Source organism: Alexandromys fortis, unplaced genomic scaffold (genome assembly GCF_014885135.2).
Source record: "Alexandromys fortis isolate MF-2015 unplaced genomic scaffold, M_Fortis_MF-2015_v1.1 scaffold_36, whole genome shotgun sequence".
NCBI lineage: Eukaryota > Metazoa > Chordata > Mammalia > Rodentia > Cricetidae > Alexandromys > Alexandromys fortis.
In genome coordinates, this window is record NW_026067915.1 from 9575285 (window position 1) to 9593562 (window position 18278).

At 42.8% G+C, this 18278-nt stretch overlaps 1 protein-coding gene and 1 non-coding gene across 2 annotated transcripts in view; both read left to right on the forward strand.

The window, feature by feature from the left end:
- Prkar2a (protein kinase cAMP-dependent type II regulatory subunit alpha) overlaps positions 1-18278 on the forward strand; it is a 62835-nt gene extending 44557 nt beyond the window's left edge. The window contains exons 8-12 of the mRNA XM_050139545.1: positions 2344-2445; positions 2588-2662; positions 7320-7385; positions 13887-14028; positions 14921-18278. Coding sequence (XP_049995502.1) covers positions 2344-2445; positions 2588-2662; positions 7320-7385; positions 13887-14028; positions 14921-15054 — 519 coding nt within the window. The 3' untranslated portion in view covers positions 15055-18278. The remainder of the gene's footprint in view (positions 1-2343; positions 2446-2587; positions 2663-7319; positions 7386-13886; positions 14029-14920) is intronic.
- On the forward strand, positions 13148-13254 carry LOC126500062 (U6 spliceosomal RNA). The gene has a single exon (XR_007591240.1). It is a non-coding gene; the product is annotated as a U6 spliceosomal RNA (small nuclear RNA).

An 18278-nucleotide genomic window follows, 5' to 3' on the forward strand; every position in this document is an offset into this window, starting at 1 on the left:
AGGGCTGGAGAGATGGCTCAGCGGTTAAGAGCATTGCGTGTTCTTCCAGAGGACCCGAGTTCAATTCCCAGCATCCACATGGTGGCTCACAACCATCTGTAATGAGGTCTGGTGCCCTCTTCTAGCAGGCATATATGCAAACAGAATATTGTATCCTAAATAAATAAATAAATATTAAAAAAAAAGGGAATGTAACGAATATGCACAGGAGGTGCTCTTAGTGGCTGCAGCTGAGGACACATCTGTTGGACCCTAGAGTCCAAACACCAAGGAGGAGTTGCCCCCAGAGATCACCTCTCACACCACAGCTGATGTAAAAGCATGAGGATTTTATTAATTCTGTCATGACAGGGTCTTCCAGCATTAGAGGCCAGAAAGACCCTGAATAGCTGGTACAGGCTACTTTTAAAGGAAAAGGCTACAGAAGCAAAGGGGGGTGTCTGGGGGTTGTCCTTTGACTATTATGATTGGCTTATTCAAAAGGGCTACTATCAATAATTGGCTGGAGAAACCTCAAGACAAGTCACTGAAGAAAATCTGTATTCTTATTACCTAGAAATAGTGTTTACTTTTATATTTGTAATTATTTGGTCACATTATATATTTTAACATGTTTTTAACAACATCCAAACATATAGAAGGGAACTTCATAGTTATCATTTTTCTCAGCCTTTTTTATTTTTTTATTTTTTATTTTATTTTTTTTGAGATAGGATTTCATCATGTGGTCTTGGCTGATCTCAAACTCATAGAGGTCTGTCTGCTTCTGACTTTCAAGTGCTGGGATTAAAGGCGTGTACCACCATACCTGGCAGCAGTTTCTCAGTCTTAATTACTCTCTTTCTACGATATTCTTGGCCTAGATTAGACCAGAAAATATATAGAAATTGAATTCTAGTGTAATGGCATAATAATCCAAAGTGTGAAAGTAACCCTTTACATGAAAAATTCCTTACCTTAGAATTCAGAAATGAGTGGCAGATGATGCAACCCATGAAAGCAGTAAGACTGAATACTCCTGTCAAGCAAGCAGATAGTGAAGAAAATGGAGACCAACTTTTAACTAAATGCCAGCAGGAGAGCTGTAAAATAGTATACTGTAGTTTAGAGCAGTGAAGGATAAGGAGCCCACCATCACCCTCTACTGGGAGTGGAAGTGCCTTCTCTGGTTAGGTAAATGAGTCTCAGCTCACAGAGGTCTAAGGGAGTGTGCCACTACCATCTAGCTTCATCATTTTTTCACTTACCCAGTTTCCATCTTGAATACTTTTCATTAATTTAACTCTTATCCCTACCTCATGTCCCCAGCAAATTTATTTTTTTTCCTGCAATATTATCTTTCATTGCTTTTTCCTGCTGTAATTGCTCTTTTCCCACCTAGAAATTCTTGGAAATGCCTTGGAAAGACTTAAAATTTAGTCAGGCAATAGTGGCACATACCATTATTCCCAGCACTCAGGAGGCGAGGCAGGCAGATCTCTGAGTTTGAGGACAGCCTGGTCTACAGAGTGAGTTCCCGAATAGTCAGGGATACACAGAGAAACACTGTCTCAGGGGGGGAAAAAGGCTTAAAATATTTTTTGGACAGCACTAGAGATTGATCAGAGAACATCCTGAATTCTAGACAAGTGTGCTATCACTGAGCCACATTTCACAACCATTTTCTTGTGAGACAGAACTAAGTTAATCAAATGGACCTAGTACTTTTGAATCTTCTGTCTTGCCTTTCTGAGTGGCTGAGATCATAGACTTGTACTGCCATGCCCAGGAATCGATCCTGGAAATGACTGTAGCATTTGCCTTCTGTACTTTGTCTTAGTACATTTCAGTTCATATATCAATTGCAAAAATTCTTATATGTTTTATGCTTTGTTTTTGTTTGAAATAGGGTCTCACTATCATCCAGGCTGGCCCATGTAGTCCAGAGTGGTCTTGAGTTTATGGTTTTCCTGCCTCAACCTCCTAAGTATTGATTATAGCATGGCCCTGTATATTTTGTGTTGTTTCCTCATTACAGTTGCAAACCTCTGGAGGGCAAGAACAGCCTGATTGTTTGCCCTTACTTCTGCCTTTTCTGAAGGTGTCTGAGCACTGAGTATTTAGTGGGAGTTTTGTTCATGTTCTATTTATGGCCCATAGATGGTACTCATTGAACACGGCAAGCTACCGTTTAGGAGGTTTCTGCCCTAGCACCGGTTAGAGTTTCTCTCTTCCAGCATCATTAAACTCTGTTGGTACACTGACTTCATAGGCTTTGGTGGCCGCAGTGGTTCAGTTATCTAAACCATAGATATTCTCTTACACGGGCATGTACTAGAATTTTCATATTTTTTTTTCTTGTAGGACCGGGTGACTTTTAGAAGAATCATAGTGAAAAACAATGCAAAAAAGAGGAAGATGTTTGAATCATTTATTGAGTCTGTGCCACTCTTTAAATCACTAGAGGTAAAGTTTGAATAAGAGTCTGTTTATATGGTCTAGGAAGAGCTGTTAAAACTGTTCCTAGGTTTTCAAGTATACTGTTTTAACCTAGTTCTGTAGCAATGACATTCAATCGGGTTTTTTCCCTAAACTATATGTTTTGTAGATGTCAGAACGAATGAAGATTGTGGATGTGATCGGAGAAAAGATCTATAAGGATGGAGAGCGAATAATCACTCAGGTGAGTTGGGGTCTGGACTCCCAAAAGGAACAATGTATCACAGAGTATAGTAGTGCACACCTGCAATGCCAGCACTTGAGGCCAGGGCAGGAGGTTCACAAGTTCAGGCCAGCCTGGGCCACATTGTATTATTCTGACTCCAATAGGGGTGATGGTCTACCCTTAATCCCAGCACTCAGGAAAGACAGACAGGCAGGGCTCTTTGAGTTTGAGGCCAGTCTGGTCTATTTAATGTCCTCCACTGTTGGAAGCTGTGTCGCCCCTCCTACAAAGACCTCTAAAGTTCCTTTTGTCTGTTTCCTGCTGCCTCTTTTCCCTTGAAGGACTAAATTCACTGCTAAGCAAATCTTCCGCCACTGCACCCTCAGCCCTTTTTTATGTTTGTGTTTCGAGACAGAGTATTATCACTTTGTCCTAACCTCGGAAGCCTCCTGAGTCACTGATTGCAGTCACATGCCACCAGGCTCAGACCTCCATTCATTTTGGGGTTGTCTTCTATTGGATGTTATTTGCTATTGACCCTAAGTAAGCTTTATTATCTCTATTAGAATCCAGAGAAAACTGGAGGCTTATGCTCTCTGTTGTCTCTGCTGGCACAAAAGCAACCTGTTGATGATATGACACCAGAATCCTTAGCATTCAGTGATAATCAGACCTATGAGCTGTCTTGATATCCTTTGTATCTTTTTCATAAGTTGTTTTTGGATAATGCAAGATATTATACAGTGAACTGAACCATTATAATTAAAGACTGCAAAGTAGGGGTAGTGGTGTATGCCTAGAATCTGAACAGTTGGGAAGTGGAGGCAGGTGGGTTAGGAGTTCAGGGCCACTCTCAGCTATATAGCAATCTCTTTTTTTGTTTTTGTTTTTTGAGATAGGGTTTCCCTGTATAACATCCCTGGCTGTCCTTGAACTCCCAGACACCTGCCTACCTCTGCCTCCCAAATGCTGGGATTAAAGGTGTATACCACCACTTTACCAAAATGTCTTTATATTATGTGATAATTTTCTCTATCTCCCGTATTTGTATTTTAATTACATATAAATAGTTTAGGGCCTTTTCCAGATACAAACTTCCTGCCAGTGCCTCTGACAAGAACACTGGGAAGGCATCTGGTTGAGTTGAGTTGGGTACTTTGTTTGCCCTTGAACACAGCTGGGTTGAGGAGGATGGTTTCAGATCACTGTAACTCCAGGTCTATAGAACTGGCCCCACCAGAACTTTGAGAAGTGCTCAGACTGAAGATGAAAGAGGAGGAGAAAGTCCCACTAGACAAGACAGAGCACTGACAAAAGTCTGATGTTCGTTTTAGGTTACATCTCTGAATGGCTTTGCTTTCCAGGTTCCCTTATATAATTTAAGGTTAGGATAAATGAGACCGAAATAATAAGCACTCTGATAATACATATGAGAAAAGGGAGAGTATAGAAAAGGAAGGAATTAAACCATGTCATTTCATAAAGAAGTTTCATTTGAGCCGGGCCTGATGAATAAGTGCAACTTCGTTTTTTTTTTCTTTTGTTTGTTCGGGTTTTTGTTTTGTTTTGTTTTTTCGAGACAGGGCTTCTCTGTGGCTTTGGAGCCTGTCTTGTAGACCAGGCTGGCCTCAAACTCACAGAGATTACCTGCCTCTGCCTCCCGAGTGCTGGAATTAAAGGCGTGCGCCGCCACCACCTGGCCTGCAACTTTGTTTTTATAAGTTTATTTAAAACTCAATTTTTGCTTTGAATATACAAAATGCAAACTACATGAAATGTTCGTTTATTTTGTTTGTAAAGTAAAACTTTGCTCACATTTAAGGCAAGGAACTATATATATATATTAAAAAGCATTTGTTGTGCTTGAAGCATAGCATAAACTTTTCTCCACATTATTGCACATCTGCACCACAGATGCTGTCTGCATAAAAATACTCGCCAGAGCCAGGCGGCAGTGCACACCTTTAATCCCAGAGCCAGAGGCAGGTGGGTCTCTGAATTCGAGGCCAGCCTGGTCTACAAAGTGAGTTCCAGGACAGCCAGGGCTTCACAGAGGAAACCCTGCCTCAAAAAGAAAAAAAGAAGAAAAAAAAAAAGCTAGCCAGTGAGAGTGGGTATGGTGGCCCATCCCTAAGAGCTTATCTCTCTCCTCTCACATTATTGGTCATATTGTATCTGAAATTCCAGTAGAATTGACAAAATTCTGTCAGTTCTCTTGCTTATCTCTGATCAAATTGCTGACAGAAACAACTTTCTGAAGAGAGGGAAGGAAAGTTGATTCTGGCTCACAGTTTCAGGGGATCCCAGTTCATCACAGCGGAAGGAACTAGTCGGTGTGTGGTAGCTGGCCCCTCACAGTAATGACAATAATCAAGGAACAAATGGGGAGAAGGACTAGGCAATAATTCTCACAGGCCCACTCCTACTGATGAGGGTAGGCCCCACATTCCAAAGGATGGGTAACTTCCCAAGAAAGTGTCACCAGTTGGGAGCCAAGTGTTCAAACATGTGAGCCTTTGTGAGACATTTACATCCAAACCATAATTTTTTATTTATTTATTTTTTTGAGACAGGGTTTCTCTGTGGTTTTGGAGCCTGTCCTGGAACTAGCTCTTGTACACCAGGCTGGTCTCGAACTCACAGAGATCCGCCTGCCTCTGCCTCCCAAGTGTTGGGATTAAAGGCGTGTGCCACCACTGCCCGGCCTAAACCATAATTTTTGACAAGGGCCTTGCTCTGTAACCTAAGTTGTCCTCAAACTCAGAACAATTCTTCTGCCTCAGCTGTCTGAGTGCTGTGATTATAGGCATGAGCCATCATGCCTGGCCTGGGACTAGATTAACTCAGGCAAGTCATCCTCAACTGTGTGGTCCCAGTTGAGTTTTGAAGTCTTGTCTAATCCACACCAAGATGAGTGTGTGGTAGTGCACGGGAGAGAAAGAGGAAGGAGAGTTGAAAGTTTGAGACTAGCTAATGATCTGTATAACCAGACAGGTCTCCAAACAACCAACCTACGTAGCACATGATTGCTACTGGGTCATCTGTGATTTGTTCCAGACCTTAATTGTGAGGGAGGAGAAAGTGAAAGAAGCCTGAAGCTCTTCTCCCTTATCTGCTTGCCCTCTTCTTCCAGCTTTCGCTCAGATTCCACCATTCATGCTGAAGCTGTGTTGTATGCAGTAGCCGGTCCCTCTACCAGCATTTGAGAGCCTATGGTCCTGCTCTGTTCTTTTCCTGTAGCACTGCCATCCTCCAACACAGCTGTATAATTTACTGGTTATCATATTTCTTGGTTTGTTTGTTTTAGCCATGTACCTGGGACAATGTCTGCACACAGTGAGAACATAGTACATTATTTGTTGAATTACCTGGCTTATTTAGCCAGGTAGTTTAATAGTAAGCCAAACAAAGGGAAAGCCTAAAGCTTACAAAGATGGTGTTAAAGCACCTACTGAATCAAGACAGAGCTGTCCACATAGATCCATGCTATTCTCTCTGTGTTTATGGGGGAAGGGGGTGGACAACCTCAAGTCTCATTCCTAATGCACAATCTACTTTAAAGAAAAAAATAACAACAAATAGCACCAAGGTCTCCCTGAATGTGGTCACACATGTCTTTAATTCCAACACTCAGAAGGCAGAGGCAGTCAGATCTCTGAATTCGAGGCCAGCTTGGACTCTACAAAGCAAGTTTCAGGACATCCAGGGCTACACAGGGAAACCTGTGTCAAAAACAAAAAAAAACAAAACAAGGCCTCTGGCTGGCTGGCTGGCTGGCTGACTGGCTGGCTGGCTGGCTGGCTGGCTGGCTGGCTGGCTGGCTGGCTGGCTGGCAAGCCCCAGGGATCTGCCTGTGTCTGCCTCACCAGCACTGGCTTTCGTGTGTGCACCACCACTTCTGGCTCCTCCTACCTCCAACATAGGTTCTGAGGATTGAACTCAGGTCCTTGTACCTGACTTGTAATGCTCAATGCTTGAGCTTCCTCCTCAGTCTCTTCTTGAGGATTGTGTTTATTGATCAAGATTATTCCTAGACCTCTGTCTTAGTCTATGCTCTATTGTTGTGAAGAGACAGCATGACCATGGCAACTCTTATAAAGGAAAACATTTAATTGGGGTGGCTCGCTTATGATTCAGAGGTTCAATCAATTATCTTCAAGGCAGGGAGCGTGGTGATATACAGGCAGACATGGTGCTGGTGAAGTAGCTGAGAGTCCTATATCTTGTAGGCAACAAGAAGTGGTCTATAACACTGGGCAAAGCTTAAGCAAAAGAGACCTCAGTAGTCCCAATAGTGTCACTCCCTCTGAGCTTATGAGGGCCAGTTACATTCAGTCTACCACAACCTCACACTCCAGGAGTTACTTGACACATTTGCAGTATTGTTTGCTGGTCCCTGAAAAGGGTTTCAGCACAGCAACATAGCCAGTCAGAACAGCAATGATGTGTAGTTGGTAACCTGGTCACATTCCTGGAGGTAAATATAAAGACTAAGAGGGTGGGACATGTGTCAGTCATAATTGGGTTAATGTCTTAGTCATCAGGATTCTCTAATTTACTATGAATTTATTAGCCATCGATCTGCTTGTTGAGTTGGAGATAAAAACCTGAGGTCAGACAGTGCTCACAGTCATCACTGCTGTTTGTGACTCTGACCTAAGTTCTTCTTTTTCAGGGTGACAAGGCTGACAGCTTTTATATTATAGAATCCGGGGAAGTGAGCATCTTGATTAAAAGCAAGGTGAGTACGGGTGGTGCTGTGCCAGGTGTCCCCACAGTAGTGTTCACGTTATACAATATGGCCTGTGCTTTAGAGTCTAGAGCCGTCATTGTGCTACCCGGGGTGACTACCAGGAATAATAAAAAGAGATATAAAAACCCTAATGAGTGTAGGAACATTATATAATAGGTATATAGGAGGCGGGATGTGAAGAAAGCATCCTTGTTTTTAGGATGTTGCCAGAGGAAGTCTTCATCTTATTCCTGTTATGGTATTTGAGGATAGAAAGATGATGATAATTGATGACCTATATGTGGGAAAATCTTCTTCTTCTTCTTCTTCTTCTTCGTCCTCCTCCTCCTCCTTTTTTTTTTTTTTTTTTTTGAGATCATTTTATATAGTCCAGGCTGGCTGGCTTCAAATTTGACTATGTATATAACTGAGGGTGACTTTGAACTTGTGAAAACTTGACTCTACCTCCGTTATGATTATAGACATAAATAGGCATAAGCCTATGATTGTATGCATGTACAAACCAAGGACTCCATGAATTGTAGGCAAGCATTCCAGCAGCTGAGCTACATCCCCAACCTGGGAGGAAAAATTCTTAACATTCAATCTATCATACTCAAACATTCATTTTTTTAAGAATATAAATTTGTTGAAATAGTAAGTTACATGTATATTTAGTGTGTATATATGGATATAGTATATATATTTAGTACTTATATATGTATACACTAAATCTAGTATGAAATCTATTAAAAATATATTTAGTAAAGTTTTAAACTAGTGTCAGGGAAGATATGGAGGTAGGAAGATGATGAATTTGAGAACAGTCTAGACTGTAAGTAAAATTCTACCTCAAGACAGCAGAAAGAACTGAAGGCAGTGCTCGTATTACTGCCCAGCTTGAAATTGTGCAAGATACAAAATTTCCAATTAAAAACATGAAAAACAAACCACTTACATTTATTACTGTCTAAATGATAGCTTGATTCTTAATTTAAAATAGAGGTGTCAGAAGCTGGAGAGATGGCTCAGAGGTTAGGAACACTGAATGCTCTTCTAGAAGTCCTGAGTTCACTTCGCAACAACCCTATGGTGGCTCACAACCATCTATAATGAGATCTGGTGCCCTCTTCTGGTGTTCAGGCATGCATGTAGGCAAAACACTATATAATAAATCTTAAAATTAGAGCTGTCAGGCTATTGAGATGACTTAGTATTCTGAGTTTGATCCACTTTTTTGTTGGAAAGAGAGTACCAACTCTGATCCCCACTTGTGCACTGTGGAACATGTACACATGCAATAATAATACTGCAACACAGTAAGGTTTTTAAATAGAGCCATTGTTTCACATAGAACAGTAGTTTGAAGTGTTTGTGTTCTTTCAGTTGCAGCTTTTAAACTACTAATTCATATTTGTACATTTCTCAAATGTTCACTGGCACTGTCTGTTATCATAGTATAGTGTTTGATGAGTAGTACCAGGGGAGTCAGAGAGTTTATCAGAAATTCAAAGTCTTGGGCTCTGCCTTAGACCTGCGTTGTAAGGGAGCTTTTGTGTGTGATGGTGCAGTAAGTGCTGTTCAGGAAAATGGACTGAGGAGGCACAAATATTTCTACAGTGCCAAAGGATGCTTCAAAAGTTAGAAACAGAAGCTGGGTGTGGAGCATTCCTTTAATCCCAGTGCTTATGAGGTGGGAGCAGGACAATCAGAGGTTCAAAGTCTTCCTCAACTACATAGAGTTTGAAGCCAGCTTTGGCTACATGACAGACACTCTGTCTCAAAAAGAAAGAACAGCTGGGTGATGGTGGCGCACGCCTTTAATCCCAGCACTCAGGAGGCAGAGGCAGGCGGATCTCTGTGAGTTTGAGGCCAGCCTGGTCTACAAGAACTAGTTCCAGGATTGCCAGGGCTGTTACACAGAGAAACCCTGTCTTGAAAGAAAAAAAAAAGTAAAAGATTGCATTGGTTCACCTGGAGCAGCAGAGCAGCTTCAAACAGAGCTGATAGGTCAAGGCAGGTGTGGAGGGTGAGAAGGCTAAACTTAGAGTGCCAGTTTTTAATTTCCATTTGCAGATAATAAAGAAGATAGGCCTAGGGAGATGGGCTCTGCAGTTAAGCTTGCTACTTTTGCACAGGATCTGAGTTTGATTCCCAGCACCACATAGGATGGCTCAAAACAACTCCAGGGAATCTGACCACTTTCTGAACTCTCTTGGCACCTACATTTGTTTGCACAAGCCCACGTACACATAATTAAAGATACAGTCTTTTGAAAAACAATAATACTGGGCTGGAGAAATGGCTCAGTGGTTAAGAGCATTGCCTGCTCTTCTAAAGGTCCCGAGTTCAATTCCCAGCAACCACATGGTGGCTCACAACCATCTGTAATGAGGTCTGGTGCCCTCTTCTGGCCTGCAGGTATACACACAGACAGAATATTGTATACATAATAAATAAATATTTTTTTTAAAAAAAGAAAAACAGGGGGCTGGAGAGATGGCTCAGTGGTTAAGAGCATTGCCTGCTCTTCCAAAGGTCCTGAGTTCAATTCCCAGCAACCACATGGTGGCTCACAACCATCTGTAATGGAGTTTGGTGCCCTCTTCTGGCCTGCAGACATACACACAGACAGAATATTGTATCCATAATGAATAAATAAATATTTAAAAAAAAAAAAAAGAAAAACAATAATACTACCAACAAAGAAGACCCAGCAAGACAATTTATTGGATAAAGGTGATTGTTCTAAAGTCTGATAACCTGAATTTGATTCCCAGAATTCACATGGTGTAAAGAGAGAAGTGATCCTTACAAAGTATCCTCAGACTGCTACACCAGGGCTGTGGCATGTGCATGCCCACACACGTTCAAACAAACAGAAACAAATGATAGCAGAACATGTTTCAAGAATGAATTGGGGGGGCTGGAGAGATGGCTCAGAGGTTAAGAGCACTGGCTGCTCTTCCAGAGGTCCTGAGTTCAATTCCCAGCAAACACATGGTGGCTCACAACCATCTGTACTGAGATCTGGCGCCCTCCTCAGGCATGCGGGTATACATCAAGGCAGAATGTTGTATACATAATAAATAAATCTTTAAAAAAAAAAAAAAGAATGAATTGGGACCAGAGAAATAGCTCAAGAATTAAGAGTACTTGCTCTACAATCATAGGGACCAGATTGAATCTCAGTACCCACATAAGCCAAACATCCTCTGAAGTGCTTGTAGCCCCAGCTCCAAGGTAGGTGGAGATAGGAGGATCTCTTGAGGCTTGTTGGCCTCCAACCTTGGGAATAATTAAGCCTTAGATGCTGGGGAAAGCCGTGCTTCAGCAAAGGAATAGGTAATAATGACAGAAGACGACAGCAGGTGCTCTCTTCCTGCTTTCATGGGCTGCATACCGAGGAACACACACACCTTCACATACTCAGAAATAGGGGTGAAATACTAGAAAATTCCTTTGAGGGCTGGAGGGATAGATCAGCAGTTAGGAGCACTGGCTGCTGTTCAGAGGACATAGTTTCATTCCCAGCACCCATGCAGCTACTCACAACTGCCTGTAACTCCAGTTCTATGGGATCTGACACTCTCCCAGCCCCCAAGGGTAGCAGGTAGCCAAGTAGTACACAGACACGCATGTAGGAAAAACATAAAGTAACATTTAAAAAAAATTCTACCAGGCAGTGGTGGCGTGCACCTTCAATCCCAACACTCTGGAGGCAGAGGCAGAGGCAGGTGGATCTCTGTGAGTCCAAGGCCAACCTGGTCTACAGAGCTAGTTCCAGGACAACCAGGGCTACCCAGAGAAACCTGTTCTTTAAGGAACTGGTTTTTGCTGAGGAAATTCCCAGGTTTAGTTCTCAGCATGCATACAGGTGGATGTCACCTGAAACAACAGTTCCAGGGGATCTGACACTCCCATCTGGACTCCATAGGCACCTGCACAAGCACACATAGAGGCCAACAGGTTCACACAGAAAATCAGGAAGTAAACACACAACACGACACACACCAGTTAAGGGGCCAGCAAGGTGGCACAGCAGTTAAAGAGCATATACTGCTTTTCCCGAGAACCCAAGTTTAGCTCCCAGAACCCATATTGGGATGGCTCATAACTTCTGTAGCTCCAGCTCCAAGATATCTGGCATCCTCTCTGGACCTCATGGACACCTGAACCTACATGGCATATACACACACATGAAAATAAAATGCTTTCAAAAACTGGGGGGAAAAAATCTTTGGTTTTTCAGGATAGGGTTTCTTTGTGTAACAGTCTTGGCTATCCTGAAACTCTGGGCGCCAATTGCTATAAGGAGAGGGCCCCTTGTTTGTCCCCCTTCCCCCCCCCCCCCGTGCTAGTTTCACCCGAAATAACCACACAGAAACTGTATTAATTAACACACTGCTTGCCCGTTAGCTCTAACTTCTTATTGGCTAACTCTTACATATTAGTCTAGCCCAGCTCCATTAATCTGTGTATCAATCACCACGTGGCAGTGACTTACTGGAGATTCTAACCGGTGTCCATCTCAGGCAGAGGATCCATGGCTTCTCTGACTCTGCCCTTTTTCCTCCCAGCATTCAGTTGTTTTCTCCGCCTACCTAAGTTTTGCCTTATCAACTAGGCCAAGGCAGTTTCTTTATTCATTAACCAATGAAAGCAACACACAAACAGAAGGAACTCCTAAACCATTACCCCTTTTCTGTTTAAACAAAAAGGAAGGCTTTAACTTTTAACATAGTATAATTGCTATGTAGACCAGGCTGGCCTTGAACTCATTGAGATTCACGTGTCTCTGTCTCCTGAGTGCTGGGGGAACATATCTTTAAAAAAATAACAAAGGGAGCTGGAGAGGTGGCTCTGCTGCTCTTCTAGAGGTCCTTAGTTCAGTTCCCAGCATCCACATGGTGGCTCACAACCATCTGTAAATAGGATCTGTTGCCCTCTTCTGGCCTGCAGGTGTGCATGCAGAGCCCTTATATATAAAATATAAATAAATAAAAATTTTAAAAACTAAGAAAAAAAGGATTAGTCAGTCATGGTAGCAGACACCTGTAATCCTAGCACTCAGAAGGCAGAGGCAGGCTCAGCCTGGTCTACAGAATAGTTCTGGGCTAGCCAGAAGCTACAAAGTGAGACTCTATCACAAAAACAAAAGTGGGGGCACTATCTTTCTCCCTAAAAGATTAGTGGTTCTTAGAGAATGAGACTGATTCTCATAATTTGTTGTTACTGACTGACTTAGTAGATGGATTGTAAGAAATAAAAAACCCAGGGTAGTAAGTAAATGCAATATAGCACATACGTTTAAAGAACATAGTTCTTAAGAATGGAGGTGCAAAACCGGCGTAAGTGCAAATAGTGCTTTAAAAGAAATGGGGCTGGAGAGATGGCTCAGTGGTTAAGAGTACTGACTGCTCTTCCAAAGGTCCCGAGTTCAATTCCCAGCAACCACATGGTGGCTCACAACCATCCATAATGAAATCTGGTGCCCTCTTCTGGCCTATATACATGCAGGCAGAACACTGTATATATAATAAATAAATCTAAAAGAAAGAAAGAAAAATATTAAAAAAAAAAAAAAAACACCACAGCCGGGCGGTGGTGGCACATGCCTTTAATCCTAGCACTCGGGAGGCAGAGGCAGGCGGATCTCTGGGGAGTTCGAGGCCAGCCTGGTCTACAAGAGCTAGTTCCAGGACGGGCACCAATGCTACAGAAAAACCCTGTCTCGAAAAACAAAAACAAAAAACAAAAAAAACCACCACGTGCTTGCTTCGGCAGCACATACACTAAAATTGGAACAATACAGAGAGTATTAGCATGGCCCCTGCATGAGGATGGCACGCAAATTCGTGAAGTGTTCCATATTTTTTCTAGATAAAGTAGGGAGGAGGGCCTTGGTCCTTCCTCAAAGCAGTGTGCTTTACCAACTCTTTGAGAAGTGGATGGGGATGTGGGGGAGGGTGAAGGGGATGGGAGGACAGGAAGGAATGGGAACTAGGATTGGTATGTTAAATGAAAAAAGACAGTATTTTTAAAGATAAAATTAAAAAAATTCATATGTAAAGGTACAATACCCCCCCAAAAAAGAAAAGAAATATCACTGTAATGAACAATACAAGACAGTCTCTAATCAACTCACAGTCTTGTGCTCTGGCTTGTCACTAATAGAAGAGTTCATTCCTAGGAAGAATCACCTGGGCTTCGGTCACATCTCCCAGAAGAATTTGTCATCTCCACAGAAAATGCTAGGCTTGAGCGGCTCCTGTTTAACCATTATCGAAAGTGTGTTAGGGCTTAGGTGGAGTGCCAAGGAAGACAAGTCTTCAGTTGTGTCAGACTGCGGAGATTTGTCTGTTGAGTTTACAGGATACAGTTCAGAGTTTCTACAGAGGGAATTTCTCAGTAATTTTGTTGAACTTTGAGAAAGGAATTTGAGTGTGTGCAGCTGGGCACAGCTGTGATCCTAGAATCAGCCTGGATCCTATTCTTTACCTGTTGTAGACTAAATCGAACAAGAACGGTGGGAACCAGGAAGTTGAGATTGCCCACTGTCATAAGGGGCAGTACTTTGGAGAGCTCGCACTGGTCACCAATAAACCCAGAGCTGCTTCTGCCTATGCGGTTGGAGATGTCAAATGCTTAGGTAAGAAAAATTCTTTCTGAGACCTCACAAGCCCCTCCCCAACCTTAGACAGGTAATAGTTTCTTTATAGGGTAGCCACTGATAAGTCGCCCACAATGTAATGCTAATTAAACTTTGCCTTCCTCCTACCCCCAACAAAAGACATGAAATTAGAAGAGCAAGAGGGAAGATGGGTGGGAATAGGAGGGATGGGCGGGAGTGGGGCAAGAGATGGGATGGGTGACTATGATCAAAATTATATGCATGGCCGGGCGGTGGTGGCGTATGCCTTTAATCCCAGCACTCGGGAGGCAGAGGCAGGCGGATCTCTGTGAGTTCAAGACCAGCCTGGTCTACAAGAGCTAGTTCCAGGACAGGCTCCAAAACCACAGAGAAACCCTGTCTCGAAAAAAACAAAAATAAATAAATAAATAATAAAAACCATTATGTGTGATTCATGTGCTAATAAAAACTTTAAAATGAAAAGAAAATTCTTTGTGCATTACTAACTTTTTTCTAATAAACAGGGTCTTTTAGGTTTTTCCTGTTAGCAAGCCTTGACTTACTCTGCTGACTCATTTAGATCTAGGTCTGGGTAGTTGGTTTAAATGAATTCTTAGAGCAAAGGTATTTTTGGTGGGGGAGGTGTTGGGCATTGAACTTAGAACATTGTGCATTCTCAGCACATGCTGTGCCATAAGTTTTACCCCAGTACCCTAGCAATCAGTTCTGAACAATGAGCAATCCTGAGGAAGACAGGCATACAGGTCTGTGGAGGAACAGGACAGGTGGGTGCTGCTGTGTTCCTACAGAAACATTCCCCGTACCCTAACATTTACTCTCCTGTAACATGAGTAAGTAGTAATGCAAGAAATCATTCTCTCCCACTCCTCTTTTTTTTCAAACAATGCAGTTATGGATGTTCAAGCATTTGAGAGGCTTCTGGGACCGTGCATGGACATCATGAAGAGGAACATCTCACACTATGAGGAGCAGCTGGTGAAGATGTTTGGCTCCAACTTAGATCTGATGGATCCTGGGCAGTAGATGCGGTGAATGTCAGAGCCTTCTCAGTGTGACACCAAAACCTTCCAGTCAGCCACAGAACACACAGAAAACAGACACGACAGAACCGTTCCTGCTGCTGTCACCGCCGCTGCCATTGCTGTGGTTAAGGGCATTTAGAAATCTTGAAAGTCAGCACTGAAAGATGGACAGAGGCTCCACCCACACCTCCACTTTGCTTCTGAAAGCCCATCATTAGACCACTTATGTAACGATTCCTTCAACCCAGTTTTCACATCTTTGGTTCAGAATGGCATGTCTCTCCAGCAATTTAAGTGCCTGATACAAAGTCCAAAGTGTAAACATCCTCCTTTCCTCCTTGCTGCTAATGTTTGCTTCTGAAAGTTACCCTAAGGTCTGCAGAAACTTGTTGAATAACTGTAGACACCGCCGTAGTCCTTCTCAAGGGAGGGATTGGTACAGCCTTCTATCTCCTCATTTGTCTGAGAAAGTCCACAGTGTGTTCACAATTGCTGCTTTTGCTTTCCCATTGGAAAATGGTGGCAGTTATAATGGAGCCTTGTGCCCCAGTGGCCCTGTACTGTCTGCCAGCAGCTGCACACCATAGAGCTGTGTCCAAGACCATAGTGACGCCCAGAAAAAGGCCTGTTGAAGGCCCAGCAGGTCCATGCAGAGCAGACTGATGGCTTAGATTCACATTAGCAGGAAACGGGCTCAGCACTGTTTCCAGCCGAAAAGAGCCAGGAAAGGTTAGCTGGGTTAGGGATTTGCTGTTTGTTTTTAGTAAGTTTTGTTTTGTCTTTTTCTAACCTCTGTGCAATTTGCATTAATAAATTGTCTATTTCTGTGGGGCAAATGGGAGTTGGTTAGCTCAGCTGCTTAGAGCGTGGTGCTCCTACAAGGACAGTGTCTGGAGGTGTCATCAGGTTACCTGACCCGAGTGTTCCCTGAGCAACCCTTGCCAGCTCTTGGTGGCATTGCTGCACTGACAGCAGGTTGTGCTGCGCAGAGAACCTTTTCCAGCTCCTTCCAGCATTGCTGCATAGCTTGGCTAGTGATCATCAACTTTTAAACTCTTAAGAAGCTAACTTTTTTTTAAGGAAATTATTTCTCTATTTAGGGGATTCACCTTGGACATATTCCTGTACATGGAGTTTGTCAACTAACTGACTCAGACATTTATTCTAAATCTCTCTTTTCAAAACTTGGTATCATTGGGACAGGGGTGTGCATGGCTCAGTGGCAGAACACTTACGTAGCATGTGCAAGGCCCTGGGTTTGCTCTCCAACACCATAACAACCACTGGAAGAAAGGGTACCATTTATAAACATTGACTTACTGTGAAGGCCTTTCTGTCTCTCTCAGCTTCTGCCGTGGTCACTGGAGCCAAGAAATGTCCAGAATAGATGAGTCACCACCATTTTGGTAATTACTCACGTTTTCTGTGTCACATGGAGTAAAGCAGGCTCTGCAGACTGCCCTAGGAGCTGCTACAGCTCTGGGAATTGTTCGGTTGTAACTGCTACTCCAAAGCAGGCAGCTAGCACTGGAAAACCCTTGTGATCCCAAATTTTCCTAAGATCCTTTTCTACGGTATTGCTTTCTTAAATAAATCAGACCTTGTACTTTGACTGAATAATACCTGATTCTTGCCAAGGTAAGAGGTGCATTGGGCTCCAGGAGCAGCCCAAAAGCCCAGCCCCCAGACCTTAGATGGACTCTGAAACCCCACCTCAGCCTCCATGCCAGCATGGGTTAGGGCTGGCTGTGAATCTCATGCCGAAGTTATTCCTACAGGCTGCCCTTACATCCCTGTCTAATCTTCAGAGTCCCCCTTGTCACCCCCCTGCTCCCTTACAGATTAAACATCATCAGATGTAAGTTCTGCTGTAATTACTGATGGAACCCTCTCTGCAGTGTGACCCCTATGTTGGGGGCCTGGGAGAGAGTCCTCTAGTCAAGGAACTAGTGGGAGCCACGAGAGACATAGCTGCTACCACAGTGCCAGGACCGACAGTGTTCCAGTTCTCTGCAGCTCAGAGACTCAAGGTCGCAGTGTTCTCATGCCAGCAACCCCTACTGCCGACAGTTGAGCCCATAGGGCGGGGTGTCCCCTCTTCCCTGGCTTTGCTGTTGACTTAGGCTGATAGAGAATAGTCTTCAGAGCCTTGAGGTCCAACTGCAGGATTTTCTTCTTTCTGTCCCCAGCTCTGCCCACTCACTCTTCTCTTGATTAAATTCTTTTCAGGACGGACTTTTGTGTTCTTGTCCTCTGACTTCATCGTTTTCATAAAGAATTCTGTGTCCCTGATACAGAGTCTCAGATCAGCATTGAGCAGTGTAGTGAGCAAATTCAGCAGCAAAGTGGCAAAAAGAAAAGAGTTCTCCAGCTGGAGAGGTCCAGATTCTCTGCTCGTGATGGTGGAGCCGTTAGGTGCTGCTGGCACCCTGGTGCCTGGGCACACAGCGTTTTGTGGCATGTCACAGCCTTCATTTTTAAAAGATGAAAGCATTTTGCACGGAGAAAGAAAAGGACCCATGAATGTCATCTTTTATCTTTCTTGGTCAGTTGATACTGAAATTTTTGTTTTTGATACACATTTGTAAGCCAATCTCGCCAAGTTCTGAGTTTTGATTTTCACTACGATTACCTCTTATTCCTCCTGTCTTGACTGCTGACGTTCCTCCATGATTCTAATGTCTATTTTATGGGAAGCAGCCTTCCCAGGGGTTTCCTATTACACACTGCAGGGCTATCTTTATACTTAAAAAAAAAAGAATGAAAACTGTCGCTCACTTCATGGGGGATTTGCAGAAAACCATTTAGCCCACCTTGAGCAAAGGTTAGATTCCTTGGGTTTTGTTGTTGTTTTGTTTTTAATTCATTGTAATAAAAAAATCCAACTAAGCATTATTGTGCTACCTCAGAGGTAAATACATTCTAAGGTCATCTTTTGGTCCTGAGTTCTATACATGGTGTTTAAAGTGTCTTTCAATTGGAATTATTTTTTAAATTGTTGGGGTGAATCTTATTTTAACCTGTTTACACTTGTGTTTTAATCTCAAAATAATATATATGATTGGAAAGCAAACAATTTTTGATCTATGGTGTTGAATATAAAATTAAAAGTTACTGAGAATTAATCATTGTTTGCTATAAACAAGGTTGAGGGGTTTTTGTTTTGTTTTTAAAGGAAACTCTAGGGCTCGGCTTCACTCTTGATTAATAAAGGCTGACAAATTA